This window comes from Mobula birostris, chromosome 2 (assembly GCF_030028105.1).
Source record: "Mobula birostris isolate sMobBir1 chromosome 2, sMobBir1.hap1, whole genome shotgun sequence".
In the NCBI taxonomy this organism is placed as follows: Eukaryota; Metazoa; Chordata; class Chondrichthyes; order Myliobatiformes; family Myliobatidae; genus Mobula; species Mobula birostris.
In genome coordinates, this window is record NC_092371.1 from 5144454 (window position 1) to 5159752 (window position 15299).

Consider the following 15299-nt stretch of genomic DNA (forward strand, 5'->3'; position numbering starts at 1 on the left):
GGAAACGAAGCATGCCGAGGAAACCCTCGCGGTCACGGGGAGAACGTACAAACTCCGCACAGAGTGCGGCGGGAATTGAACGCGGTTGGCACTGTAATCACGTTACGCTAACTGCGCCATCGCCATCCCTAATTACTGATGTCATTTATTGAGCGAATTCCCTTGAGATACTGTTCGATGCTCAGTGTACTGAGTACACTGGTACTGACATATTTAACCCCTTTAGAGTCAGAATCAGGTTTATTATCACTGACCCTACTGCACGTTATGAAATTTGTTTTGCAAATATGTTGTACAGTGCAATACATTAAAAATCTATAAATTACAGTAAGAAATATATATAATTAAAGCAGTGGGGGAAAAAAAAGCAGAAATTGTGAGCAACATACAACATGCTGGAGGAACTCAGCAGGCCAGGCAGCCTCTATGGAAAAGAGTACAGTCGACGTTTCAGGCCGAGACCTTTGGCAGGACCTGGAGAAAAAAATCTGAGGAGTAGACTTGAAAAGTGGGGGGTGGGGGGAGAGAAACGCCAGGCGATAGGTGAAACTTGGAGGGGAAGGATGAAATGAAGAGCCAGGAAGTTGATTGCTGAAAGAGACAGAAGGCCATGGAAGAAAGAAGAAAGGTGGGGTGAGGGGAGGAACACTGGTGGGAGGCGATAGGCGGGCAAGGAGATAAGGTGAAAGAGGGACAAGGGATGGGAAATGGTGAAGGGGGCGGGGAGCAGGAGGGAGGCATTACTGGAAGTTTGAGAAATCGATGTTCATGCCATCAGGTTGGAGCCTACCCAAACGGAATACAAGGTGTTGTTCCTCCAACCTGTGGCCTTATCCCAGCAGTGCAGGGGGCCATGGATGGACATACCGGAATGGGAATGGGAAGTGGAACTAAAATGGGTGGCCACTGGGAGATCCCACAGAAATAGTGAGGAGGTGTTCGTAGGTTGGTTCACTGTCCATTCAGAAATCTGATGGCGGAGGGGAAGTAGCTGTTTCTAGCATGTTGAGATTGTGTCTTCAGGCTCCTGTACCTCCTCTCTGACGGTAGTAATGAGAAGAGGCCATGTCCTGGATAATGGGGGTTGTTAATGATGGATACCGCCTTTTGAAGTTCAAAGTACATTTATTGTCAAAGTAGGAGTGCCATATACCAGCAGTCCCCAACCGCCGGGCCGCAAAGCATGTGCTACCGGACCGTGAGGAAACAACATGAGTCAGCTGCACCTTCCCTCATTCTCTGTCACTGTTGAACTTGAACATGGGGTTGCCAACTGTCCCGTATTTTGTCGGGACATCCCGTATATTGGGCTAAATTGGTTTGTCCCATATGGGACCGCCCTTGTCCCGTATTTCCCCCGCTAAGGTAGACCGTTCCTATGAAACCTTTCGTGCTGAAATGGCGTGAAGTGAAGAAGCAATTACCATTAATTTATATGGAAAAAATTTTTGAGCGTTCCCAGACCCAAAAAATAACCTACCAAGTCATACCAAATAACACATAAAACTGAAAATAACACTAACATATAGTAAAAGCAGGAATGATATGATAAATACACAGCCTATCTAAAGTAGAAATAATGTATGTACAGTATAGTCAGGAAGATGAAGGCAAAACTGATTTGTGGGGGAAAAAATCAGCACGTACGCATATGTGCCATCAGGTGCCCGTACAAGGCTTCATGGTCATGGTAGTCTTTCTGGGGTAAAGTGTCCCGGGATTTGACCGCTACTTTTGTCCCTTATTTGGGAGTGAGGAAGTTGGCAACCCTAACTGTAAAAGACATGTTGAGGTGAGTTTAACCCTACTTGAACACCACACACACCCCCAATGGTCGGCCGGTCCGCAAGAATATTGTCAATATTAAACTGGACCGCAGTGCAAAAAAGGCTGGGGACCCGTGCCATATACAACCATGAGATTAGTTTTCTTACACAAAGAAGGTAAATTATTGGAGGGAGTACTAAGAGATAGGATCTACAAGTATTTGGATAGACAGGGGCTTATTAGGGAGAGTCAACATGGCTTTGTGCGTGGTAGGTCATGTTTAACAAATCTATTAGAGTTTTTTGAGGAGGTTACCAGCAAAGTGAATGTTATCTACATGGACTTCAGTAAGGCCTTTGACAAGGTCCCGCATGGGAGGTTAGTTAGGAAGATTCAGTCGCCAGGTATACATGGAGAGGTGGTAAATTGGATCAGACATTGGCTCAATGGAAGAAGCCAGAGAGTGGTAGTGGAGGATTGCTTCTCTGAGTGGAGGCCTGTGATTAGTGGTGTGCCACAGGAATCAGTGCTGGGTCCATTGTTATTTGTCATCTATATCAATGATCTGGATGATAATGTGGTAAATTGGATCAGCAAATTTACTGATGATACAAAGATTGGAGGTGTAGTAGACAGTGGGGAAGGTTTTCAGAGCCTGCAGAGGGACTTGGACCAGCTGGAAAAATGGGCTGAAGAATGGCAGATGGAGTTTAATACAGACAAGTGTGAGGTATTGCACTTTGGAAGGACAAACCAACATAGAACATGCAACGTAAATGTTAGGGCACTGAGGAGTGCAGTGGAACAGAGGGATCTGGGAATACAGATACAAAATTCCCTAAAAGTGGCGTCACAGGTAGATAGGGTCGTAAAGAGAGCTTTTGGTACATTGACCTTTATTAATCAAGGTATTGAGTATAAGAGCTGGAATGTTATGATGTGGTTGTATAAGGAATTGGTGAGGCTGAATTTGGAGTATTGTGTTCAGTTTTGGTCACCAAATTACAGGAAGGATATTAATAAGGTTGAAAGAGTGCAGAGAAGGTTTTCAAGGATGTTGCTGGGACTTGAGAAACTCAGTTACAGAGAAAGGTTGAATAGGTTAGGACTTTATTCCCTGGAGCATAGAAGAATGAGGGGAGATTTGATAGAGGTATATAAAATTATGATTGGTATAGATAGAGTGAATGCAAGCAGGCTTTTTCTACTGAGGCAAGGGGAGAAAAAAAATCAGAGGACATGGATTAAGGGTGAGGGGGAAAAGTTTAAAGGGAACATTAGGGGGGGCTTCTTCACACAGAGAGTGGTGGGAGTGTGGAATGAGCTGCCAGACGAGGTGGTAAATGTGGGCTCACTTTTAACATTTAAGAAAATCTTGGACAGGTACATGGATGAGAGGGGTATAGAAGGATATGGTCCAGGTGCAGGTGAGTGGGACAAGGCAGAAAAATGGTTCGGCACAGCCAAGAAGGGCTAAAAGGCCTGTTTCTGTGCTGTAATGTTCTATGGTTCTAAAGCCACAAAACAAAGAAGCCAAATGGAACTCATTAAAAAGACCATCAAACAACCAATGTTCAGGATAACGAATCAAAAGCAATTAACATTCAGAACTGTTGTTCACGATTGATTTCACGGCCACGAAGCCAGTCATCACTGCAGCCGGTCCAGGAGCCCGTTAGTTTCAGGCCACAGCCTCCGTTCATTGCAGAGACGGGTAAACCTCACTAACAGTAAGCGGAACACCCGCCCATTCGCTTCCCCCGGCCCTGACACCGTGACCTTTTCAACCTTATGTGAGATGTGGGAACTCTGGGAGACCTCCAGCCTCCCTGATAACTACATCTACACAAAGTGCATCCAGCTGCAGCTCCTTAGAAACCACGTCAGGGAACTGAAGCTGCACTTCAGAGCCCTTCTAGAGGAGAACGAGGAGGTAGTCACCTTTCAGGTTGCAGGACGCGGGTACCTGGGTGACTGTCGATTGGGAAGGAGAATAGGCTGCCAGTACAGAGTAACCCTGTGGCCGTTCCCTCAATAATAAGTATATAGCTTTGCATACTGTTGGGGTGGAGGGGAACAACCTACCAGGGGGAGCCACAGCGACCGGGTCTCTGGCACTGAGCCTGGCTCCGTGGCTCAGAAGGGAAGCGGGGAGGGGTATGAAGAAGAGGAGTGCAGTAGTGATAGGGGATTCCATAATTAGAGGAGTAGAAAGTAGGTTCTGTGGAGGTGAGGCAGCGTACTTGGATAGTATGTTGTCTCCCTGGTGCCAGGCTCTCAGATCGGCTCCATGGCATTCAAAGGGGCAGGGTGAGCAGTCAGATGCCATGGTACATATTGACACCAATGACTTAGGTAGGAGGTCCTGAAGAGAGAGTATAGGGAGTTGGGCAGGAAGCTGAAAATCAGAACTCCCACAGTAGCAGCCTGGGGATTGCTGCCCTGTACCACATGCCAGCCAGGGTAAGAACAGGATGATTTGGCAGATGAGTTTGTGGTTGAGGAACTGGTGCAGGGCCAGATATCTGGATCATTGGGATCTCTCCTGGGGAAGATATGACCTGTACAAAAAGGATGGGTTACACCTGAACCCGAAGGGGTCCAATATTCTTGGGGGCAGGCTTGTTAGGGCTGTGCAAGAGAGTTTAAACTAACTTGGCAAGGGGATAGGAAGTGGAGTGATAGGGCTGAGGGTGGGGGAGTTGGTTTACAACTAGATGCAGTGTGTAGTGAAACTGTGAGGAAGGACAGGCAGATGACAGGGCAAAATTCCAGTCAGAAGAATGAACTAAAGTGCAATGGGGACAAAATCAAAAAGGGTGATGAATACAGGACTGAAGGCGTTACATTTGAATGCACACAGTAAACGGAATAAGGTAGACGATCTTGTATTAAACCTTGATTTTAACTGAGTCAAGTTCAATTCCAGAGCAAAGGCAGTTTTACTACTCGGGGTAAAAGAGAGGCAAGACTGCGCAGGCGCGTGACGTCAGCCAGTAGAGCAGGAAAAGTTTAAAAAGAAGACCGCCGTATCCAGTGGGCAGCGTTTGGAGCGGGCAGCGGAGTGAAAGGTAGCAGAGTGATAGGGCTTTGGCTCAAAGGGCTTAGGCAGTAATGAGGCGAGGTAGATTTACCTGTGTTAATTGCGGAAAGGAAGTATGTGTGCAAGGCCGGTTTTCTGTGCTCGGTGTCAGATGTGGGAGGTCCTGGAGTCTCCCAGCCTCCTGGATGGCCAAATCTACATCCGGTGTGCCGAGGTGCAGCTCCTAAGGGACCGCATTAGGGAACTGGAATTGCAGCTCGATGACCTTCATCTAGTCAGGGAGAGTGAGGAGGTGATAGGAAGGAGTTCTAAGCAGGTGGTCACTCCGGGGCCAAGGGAGACAGACAAGTGGGTCACAGTCAGGAGAAGGAAGGGCAAGAGTCAGATACTAGAGAGTACCCTTGTGGCTGTCCTCCTTAACAATAAGTACTCCTGTTTGAGTACTGTTGGGGGAGACAGCCTACCTGGGGGAAGCGACAGTGGCCGTGCCTCTGGCACAGAGTCTGGCCCTGTAGCTCAGAAGGGTAGGGAAAGGAAGAGGATGGCAGCAGTGATAGGGGACTCTACAGTTAGGGGGTCAGACAGGAGATTCTGTGGATGCAGGAAAGAAACACAGATGGTATTTTGCCTCCCAGGTGCCAGGGTCTGGGACGTTTCTGATCACGTCCAAGATATCCTGCAGTGGGAGGGAGAACAGCCAGAGGTTGTGGTACATATTGGTACCAATGATATAGGCAGAAAAATGGAAGAGGTCCTGAAAAAAGACTACAGGGAGTTAGGAAGGAAGTTGAGAAGCAGGACCACAAAGGTAGTAATCTTGAGGTTACTGCCTGTGCCATGTGACAATGAGTACAGGAATAGAATGAGGTGGAGGATAAATGCATGGCTGAGGGATTGGAGTAGGGAGCAGGGATTCAGATTTCTGGATCATTGGGACCTCTTTTGGGGCAGGTGTGACCTGTACAAAAAGGATGGGTTGCTCTTGAATCCCAGGGGGACCAATATCCTGGTGGGGAGGTTCGCTAAGGCAACTGGGGAGAGCTTAATCTAGAATTGCTGGGGGGTGGGAACCGAATTGAAGAGACTGGGAAAGAGGCCGTTGGCTCACAAATAGAAAAAGCTTGGAGACAGTGTGTGAGGGAGGAGAGGCAGGTGATAGAGAAGGGACGTGCTCAGACCGACAGTTTCAGATGTGTCTATTTTAATGCAAGGAGTATTATGAACAAAGCGGATGAGCTTAGAGCATGGATCAGTACTTGGAGCTATGATGTTGTGGCCATTACAGAGACTTAGATGGCTCAGAAGATTATAAGGCTAACAGGAAGGAGCTTAAGAGGGAAATTAGGAGAGCCAGAAGGGGCCATGAGAAGGCCTTGGCAGGCAGGATTAAGGAAAATCTCAAGGCATTCTACAAGTATGTGAAGAGCAAGAGGATAAGACATGAGAGAATAGGACCTATCAAGTGTGACAGTGGAAAAGTGTGTATGGAACCGGAGGAAATAGCAGAGGTACTTAATGAATACTTTGCTTCAGTATTCACTACGGAAAAGGATCTTGGTGATTGTAGTGATGACTTGCAGCAGACTGAAAAGCTTGAGTATGTAGATATTAAGAAAGAGGATGTGCTGGAGCTTTTGGAAAGCATCAAGTTGGATAAGTCACCGGGACCGGATGAGATGTACCCCAGGCTACTGTGGGAGGCGAGGGAGGAGATTGCTGAGCCTCTGGCGATGATCTTTGAATCATCAATGGGGACGGGAGAGGTTCCGGAGGATTGGAGGGTTGCGGATGTTGTTCCCTTGTTCAAGAAAGGGAGTAGAGATAGCCCAGGAAATTATAGACCAGTGAGTCTTACTTCAGTGGTTGGTAAGTTGTTGGAGAAGATCCTGAGAGGCAGGATTTATGAGCATTTGGAGAGACATAATCTGATTAGGAATAGTCAGCATGGCTTTGTCAAGAGCAGGTCGAGCCTTATGAGCCTGATTGAATTTTTTGAGGATGTGACTAAACACATTGATGAAGGTAGAGTAGTAGATGTAGTGTATATGGATTTCAGCAAGGCATTTGATAAGGTACCCCATGCAAGGCTTATTGAGAAAGTAAGGAGGCATGGGATCCAAGGGGACATTGCTTTGTGGATCCAGAACTGGCTTGCTCACAGAAGGCAAAGAGCGGTTGTAGACGGGTCATATTCTGCATGGAGGTCAGTGACCTGTGGTGTGCCTCAGGGATCTGTTCTGGGACCCCTACTCTTTGTGATTTTTATAAATGACCTGGATGAGGAAGTGGAGGGATGGGTTAGTAAGTTTGCTGATGACACAAAGGTTGGGGGTTTTGTGGATAGTGTGGAGGGCAGTCAGAAGTTACAACAGGACATTGATAGGATGCAAAACTGGGCTGAGAAGTGGCAGATGGAGTTCAACCCAGATAAGTGTGAAGTGGTTCATTTTGGTAGGTCAAATATGATGGCAGAATATAGTATTAATGGTAAGACTCTTGGCAGTGTGGAGGATCAGAGGGATCTTGGGGTCTGAGTCCATAGGACACTCAAAGCAGCTGTGCAGGTTGGCTCTGTGGTTAAGAAGGCATATGGTGCATTGGCCTTCATTAATTGTGGAATTGAATTTAGGAGCCGAGAGGTAATGTTGCAGCTATATAGTACCCTGGTCAGACCCCACTTGGAGTACTGTGCTCAGTTCTGGTTGCCTCACTACAGGAAGGATGTGGAAACCACAGAAAGGGTGCAGAGGAGATTTACAAGGATGTTGCCTGGATTGGGGAGCATGCCTTATGAAAACAGGTTGAGTGAACTCGGCCTTTTCTCCTTAGAGCGACGGAGGAGGAGAGGTGACCTGACAGAGGTGTATAAGATGATGAGAGGCATTGATCATGTGGATAGTCAGAGGACACAGGTTTAAGGTGCTGGGGAGTAGGTACAGAGGAGATGTCAGAAGTAGGTTTTTTCTACTCAGCGAGTGGTGAGAACATGGAATGGGCTGCCAGCAACGGTGGTGGAGGCAGATACGATAGGGTCTTTTAAGAGACTTTTGGATAGGGACATGGAGTTTAGGAAAACGGGTAAGCCTAGTAATTTGTAAGGTAGGGACATGTTCGGCACAACTTTGAGGGCCGAAGGGCCTGTACTGTGCTGTAGGTTTTCTATGTTTCTATTTATTGTTCTTTCAATGGCACACAGGTACAATACACAGCCAAACGTAGCAACGTTCCTGCAGAGCAAGTTGCACAACACAGTACATGTAACTCACACACACACAACGCATAAAGTAACATTACCACAAATAAACAATTAATTAGGTGCATCTACAACACACTTCAGTGCAAAGCGGCTGGTGTTTCATAGATGATGAGACCTGGATGGTGTGAGGGAGGTCAGGCCTGGAGAAGAAGCTGTTACCCGGATGGTTGTCTTCACTTTACCCCATTGCAGAGCACCTTGAACTGCAGTACACTACTGTATAAAAAGTGCTCTATAAATAAATTGTTAGATTAGGTACAGCTCCGTCACCCGGGCCCCTGCGGGTGGTGAGGGTGAGGGCGAGGGGGGGAGGCCTTACCTCCAACGAGCAGCCGCACACTCTTCACTTTGGTACCGTTCCTGAAGCAGGTGTAGATCCCCGCGTTCTTCGCCTCGATGGGTTCGAGGATCAGCCGGCTGCCGTTGAGCGTGCGGTGGTGGCCGGGTCTCAGGACCTTGTTCCTGAGCCTCCACTCCGTCTCCACCTGGTCGCCGGGGCCGGGGCCGCAGGACAGGTGGGCACGGCCTCCGACCTGGGAGGTGACCGTGCCAGGGCGAGGCACTGCGGGGAGAAATCAGCCGGTCAGTGAAGGGCATGGGAGAGGGCGGCGGGGTCGGGGCCATTTGGCAGCAACAGCGTGGAAGGCAGGGCTATCAGTCGCAGGTTCGGGCCCAGCAAAGACCCCAAGGCTCGGCCAGAGAGGGGGAGGGTGGTTACAGAGAGGTCTGAAGGGAAAGGGGAGGGCTGGTGTCCCGGGAATTAGGAAGTTTTCTAATCTCATTAGAAATACCAGCTGGTCATTGACTTCGGGAAGGCTTGTGTCTACATCAACGATACCGCGTCGAGAGGGTTGTTCTTAGTATCCAGTCCTCTAGCCACATACACGTCATGGCCAAAGAAAACTCACCAAGGCTTCTACTTCCTCAGGAGGCTAAATAAATTCAGCATGTACCCATGGATCCTCACCAACTGTTGTCAACACACTATAGAAAGCATTCTATCTAGCTGCACCGATGCCTCCTATGGCTAATGAGCTCAAGAAACAGCAGAGGGTTCTGGACAGAGCTCAGCATGTCAAAGAAAGCAGCCTCCACTCTACACTCCCTGTGCCTCCGTGAAGTCGCCAGCATAAGCAAAAATCCCTCCCAATCGGGACGTTCTCTCTTCTCCCTCCTCCCATCAGGCAGAAGATAGAAAAGTCTGAAAGCACGTACTACCAGGATCAAGGACTTCTGTCCTGCTGTCATCAGAGTCTCGCACGGTGAGATGACCTCACAATCTTCCTCTACTTCCTGAGAAAACTAAAGAAATTTGGCCTGTCCCCTAAAACCCTCACTAATTTTTATAGATGCACCGTAGAAAGCATTCTTCTAGAATGCATCACAACCTGGTATGGAAGTTGTCCTGTCCAAGACCGGAAGAAGCTGCAGAAGATCGTGAACACGGCCCAGCACATCACACAAACCAATCTTCTGTCCCTGGACTCACTTTACACCGCACGCTGTCAGAGCAGTGCTGCCAGGATAATCAGGGACACGACCCACCCAGCCAACAGACTCCCTCGGGGAGAAGGCTCAGGAGCTTGAAGACTCGTACAGCCAGATTTGGGAACAGCTTCTTTCCAACTGTGATAAGACTGCTGAACGGATCCTGACCCGGATCTGGGCCGTACCCTCCAAATATCCGGACCTGCCTCTCGGTTTTTTTTTGCACTACCTTACTTCCCATTTTTCTATTTTCTATTTATGATTTATAATTTAAATTTTTAATATTTACTAATTTTTACTATTTGATATTTGTAATCAAGGGAGCGGGAAGTGCAGAATCAAATATCGCTGTGATGATTGTACGTTCTAGTACCAATTGTTTGGCGACAATAAAGTATAAAGTATAAAAGTATCTACCTCGTTATGATATTGCATTTTATTCTCTGTTTCTTTTTAGTTTTTCTTTTACACTTTATTCTGCATTGTTACTGTTTTACCTTGTTCTACCTCAATGCAGTTTTTCGTGTGAGAATAATGAGCTAATAAATACTAAACAAAATAATACTACACAATAACACTAAAACCAACCACTTGATGTGACCTCTACAAACTTCAGGTTAGAAGGGAAAATTCTCTCCCAATATTCTCCGTGGCCGGGGGGGGGGGAAAAAAACTACCCGTGCTGCTGTATCTGGGGAACATCGCAGCTTGACTTTTGACCTTTGTTTCGGGAAGTGGGGAATGAGTCAACTGACTGGATTTGCTGAGTTCCTCTTTGTGCGGTGGCTCATGAGGGGTTGTGGGGGGAGGAGGGGGGTAGAGGGAGAGAGATGCACAGAGACAGACAGGAGAATGCGAAACGGGAGAGACAGAAGAGACTGTGTGAGAGAGAGACAGAGATGCAGATATACAGAGAAAAAGAGTCAGAGAAGAGAGAGATGCAGAGAGAGAGAGAAGGAGAGAGAGAGACACACACACAACTGCATTCTCATCTTTAGAAACGTCCTGGCATCTCCTTCCTCTTTTTCACCAGAAGCTGCCACAGAGATTTGCTCACATCTGGATTTTGAATCACCAATTTTCAGTGCAAAGGGTGACAGTGCCCTTTTCGCCCATTTCCTGAGTGGCAGCCCTTTGAAAGACAATAGACAATAGGTGCAGGAGTAGGCCATTCGGCCCTTCGAGCCAGCATCGCCATTCACTGTGATCATGGCTGATCATCCACAATCAGTATCCAGTTCCTGCCTTATCCCCATAACCTTTGATTCCACTATCTTTAAGAGCTCTATCCATCTCTTTCTTGAAAGCATCCAGAGACTTGGCCTCCACAGCCTTCTGGGGCAGAGCATTCCATATATCCACCACTCTCTGGGTGAAAAAGTTTTTCCTCAACTCTGTTCTAAATGGCCTACCCCTAATTCTTAAACTGTGGCCTCTGGTTCTGGACTCACCCATCAGCGGGACAAGCTTCCTGCCTCCAGCGTGTCCAATCCCTTAATAATCTTATATGTTTCAATCAGATCCCCTCTCATCCTTCTAAATTCCAGAGTATACAAGCCCAGTCGCTCCAATCTTTCGACATATGACAGTCCCGCCAGCCCGGGAATTAACCTTGTGAACCTACGCTGCACTCCCTCAATAGCAAGAATGTCCTTCCTCAAATTTGGAGACCAAAACTGCACACAGTACTCCAGGTGTGGTCTCACTGGAGACCTCTCCACTTTGAAGCTGCTTAGGGCACTCAGCAGATCTGGCGGCATCCATGGAGGCAGGGGGCGGTCAGCGATTTGGGTCAAGACTTGGCATCGTGGCCAGGAGTGCAGAGGGGCAATAAGACCACAACGCAAGATACAGCAATGCACACAGAATGCTGGTGGACGCAGCAGGCCAGGCAGCATCTATAGGAAGAAGTACAGTCGACGTTTCAGGCCGAGACCCTTCGTCAGGACAAGATACACGAGCAGAATCAGGCCATTTGGCCCATTATTGCTCTTGCCACTCAATCATGACTGATGTTTTTATTCTTAACCCTATTCTCTTGCCTTCTTCCTGAAACCCTTAAACCCCTCACCGATCATGAACCTACCAATCTCTGTCTTAAATACACTGTGACTTAGCACCCCACCCCCCCGTTGGCAACAAATTCCACAGATTCACCACCCTCTGGCCGAAGGAGTTCCTCCTCATCTCTGTTCTGAAGGACCTTTGTCCTGAGGCTGTGCTGCCAGAGTGAGTGTGGGAGGAATTGGCAGGGTGAGGAGGAGAGAGGAAAGGAGACAGAGGGGAGAGGGTGTCCTGAAGTTGGAGAATTTAGTGTTCATGCTGTCGGACTTTAGACCACCCCCAGATAAACATGAGGTGATGATCCTCTGTGTAGTGTCTATAAGCTTGTCTCTCATTCTTCTACTCTCCGAGGAATAAACTGCCAGACCAGCAAACCTCTTCCTATAACTCAGGCCCTCCGGTCCTGGCGGCATCCTCGTAAATCTTCCCTGCACTCTTTCCCATGATAGGGAATGGAAATCTCTACACAGAACTCCAGGTATGGTCCCATTGATGCCTAATACAACTGTAGCGTAGTGTTAAGATTATTAAGCGATTGGACACGCTGGAGGCAGGAAGCATGTTCCCGCTGATGGGTGAGTCCAGAACCAGAGGCCACAGTTTAAGAATTAGGGGTAGGCCATTTAGAACGGAGTTGAGGAAAAACTTTTTCACCCAGAGAGTGGTGGATCTGTGGAATGCTCTGTCCCAGAAGGCTGTGGAGGCCAAGTCTTTGGATGTTTTCAAGAAAGAGATGGATAGAGCTCTTAAAGATAGCGGAATCAAAGGTTATGGGGATAAGGCAGGAACTGGATACTGATTGTGGATGATCAGCCACGATCACAGTGAATGGTTGTGCTGGCTCGAAGGGCTGAATGGCCTACTCCTGCACCTATTGTCTATTGTGTCCCAACAGGTGCCCTGACTGATGGAGTCCAGACTGCTAAACACCCTGTCTATCTGTGACTCCACTTTCAACAATTCCAACTGGATTTGACTTGACTATTACCCTCTATGGATACTGCCTACACTTCCTGCTGTCTCGATAAAACAGCCAACATAATCACAGATGCCAACCGCCCTGGACATTATATCTTCTCTAGAGGGCACAGTTTGAGATGAGAGGGGAGAGATTTAATAGGAACCTGAGGGGCAACTTCTTCCCCCAGAGGGTGGTCAGTCTATGGAATGAGCTGCCAGAGGAAGCGTTTGAAGCAGATACATTAACAACATTTAAAACTCACTTGGAAAGGTACAGGTAGCAAAAGTGAGTGGGAAGTTGGATGATTGGGAAGCTTTTAAAATCCAACAAAAGGTAACAAAAAAAAAACGATAAAAAGGGAAAAGATGAAATATGAGGGCAAACTAACCAATAATATAAAGCAGGAAACCAAAAGTTTTTCAGTTATATAAAGAGTAAAAGGGAGGTAAGAGTTATATTGGACCACTGAAAAATGATGCTGGTGAGGCAGTAATAGGGGACAAAGAAATGGCAGATGAACTTAATGGGTACTTTGCACCTGTACTTTGCAGTGTGCCAGAGGTCCATGAGTGTCAGGGAGCAGGAGTGAGTGTCATTGCTATTACAAGGGGAAAAGTGCAAAGTTATCTCAAAGTTCTTAAGATGGTTAAGTCACCTGGACCAGATGGACTACATCCCAGAGTCCTGAGAGAGGTTGCTGAAGAGATAACAGATGCATTGATCATGATCTTTAAAAAATCATTTGATTCTGGAGGGCTGGAAGATCGCAAATGTCAGTCCACTCTTTAAGAAGAGAGGAAGGCACAAGAAAAATTATAGGCCAACTAGTATAACTTTACTGGTTGGGAATGTGAGGTTTCAGGGTACCTGGAGACAAATGATAAAATAAGTCAAAATCAGTATGGTTTCTGTGAAGGGAAATCTTGCCTGACAAATCTGTTAGAGTTCTTTGATTAAGTACCAAGCAGGGTGGACAAAGGAGAGGCAGTGGATGTCATCTACCTGGATTATCAGAAGGCATTTGATAAGGTGCCACACATGAGGCTGCTTAACAAGATAAAATCCCATGGTGTTACAGGAAAGATACTGGCATGGATAGCGGAATGGCTGACAGGCAGGAGGCAGCCAGTGGGAATAAAAGGGGCCTTTTCTGGTTGGCTGCCAGTGACTAGTGGTGCACTTCAGGGGGTCAGTATTGGGACCCGTACATTTTACATTGTTTGTCAATGATTTAGATAATGGAGTTGATGGCTTCGTGGCAAAGTTTGTTGATGATACGAAGATGGGAGGAGGGGTAGGTAGTGCTGAGGAAGCAATGTGATTGCAGCAGGACTTAGGCAAAAAAAAGTGGCAGATGGAATACAGTGTTGGGAAATGTATGATAATGTATTTTGGCAAAAGGAACAATAGTGCAGACTATTATCTAAATGCGGAGAAAATTTAAACATCAGAGGTGCAGAGTCCTCGTGCAAGGCTCCCAGAAGGTTAACTCACAGGTTGAGTCTGTGGTAAAGAAGGCAAATGCAATGTTGGTTTTTATTTCAAGAGGAATAGAATATAAAAACAAGGAGATAACGCTGAGGCTTTATTAGACACTAGTCAGGCTGCACTTGGACTATTGTTAACAGTTTTGGGCCCCATATCTCAGAAAGGATATATTGTCATCGGAGAGTGTTCAGAGGAGGTTCACGAGGATGATTCCAGGAATGAAGGGGTTAAGATAGGAGGAGCGTTTGGCAGCTTTGGGTCTGTACTCACCGGAATTTAGAAGAATGCCGGGGGGGGGGGCGGTAAATCTCATTGAAACCTACCGAATATTGAAAGGACTAGATAGGGTGGATGTGGAGAGGATGTTTCCTATTGGGGAGTATCCAGAACTATAGGGCATGGCCTCAGAATTGAGGGGTGACCTTTTAGAACAAAGGTAAGGAGGAATTCTTTTAGCCAGAGCGTAGTGAATCTGTGGAACTTTCTGCTGCAGACGGCTGTGGAGGCCAAGTCTGTGGGTATATTTAAGGCAGGAGTTGATAGTTGCCTGATCGGTCAGGGCATCAAAGGCAGGTGTACGGGATTGTGTAGGATCCGGGATCAGCCAAGATGGAATGGCGGAGCAGACTCGATGGGCTGAATGGCCTAATTCTGCTCCTATGTCTTATGGATAGGAAAGATTTGGAGGGATATTGGACTAGCTTAGATGGAATCTTGGTCAGCATGGACTGGTTAGGCTGTAGGGATGGTTTACGGGCTCTACGACATTATGAGCAGACTATTTGGCCCCTCTAGGCAGTTCTGCCACTCAACACGATCACCTCTGATCTTCCCTTGGCCTCAGTTTCATTGCTATGCAAGTTCTGAACACAAGAACATAAAAAATAGGAGCAGGAGTTGGCCATCTGGCCCGTTGAGCCTGCTTCACCTTTCAGTAAGATCACGGCTGATTCGCTATGGAGTCCATAAGACATAGGAACAGAATTGGGCCATTCGTCCCTTCGAGTCTGCTCTGCCATTTGACCATGGCTGATCGATCACCCCTCTCAACCCATTCTCCCTGTAACCTTTGATGCCCTGACTAATCGAGAACATTTCAGTAACATTGGAGTAATATTGTAAATATATTGTTTGACTAAGCATTCCTTGTCGTTTATATAATTCATTCTGGTTATACGTAAAATGTGTGAATTGCATACATCAGGATGCTACCACGTGGTATGAGCGTGCTT

General features: G+C 47.1%; 1 protein-coding gene across 3 annotated transcripts in view; it reads right to left on the reverse strand.

Annotated features, from left to right (window-relative positions):
* LOC140211569 (interleukin-6 receptor subunit alpha-like) overlaps positions 1-15299 on the reverse strand; it is a 58384-nt gene that overhangs the window by 19383 nt on the left and 23702 nt on the right. For all 3 annotated transcript variants that reach the window (XM_072281414.1, XM_072281434.1, XM_072281423.1), the window contains exon 2: positions 8386-8628. In XM_072281414.1, the coding sequence (XP_072137515.1) occupies positions 8386-8628 (243 nt within the window). The remainder of the gene's footprint in view (positions 1-8385; positions 8629-15299) is intronic.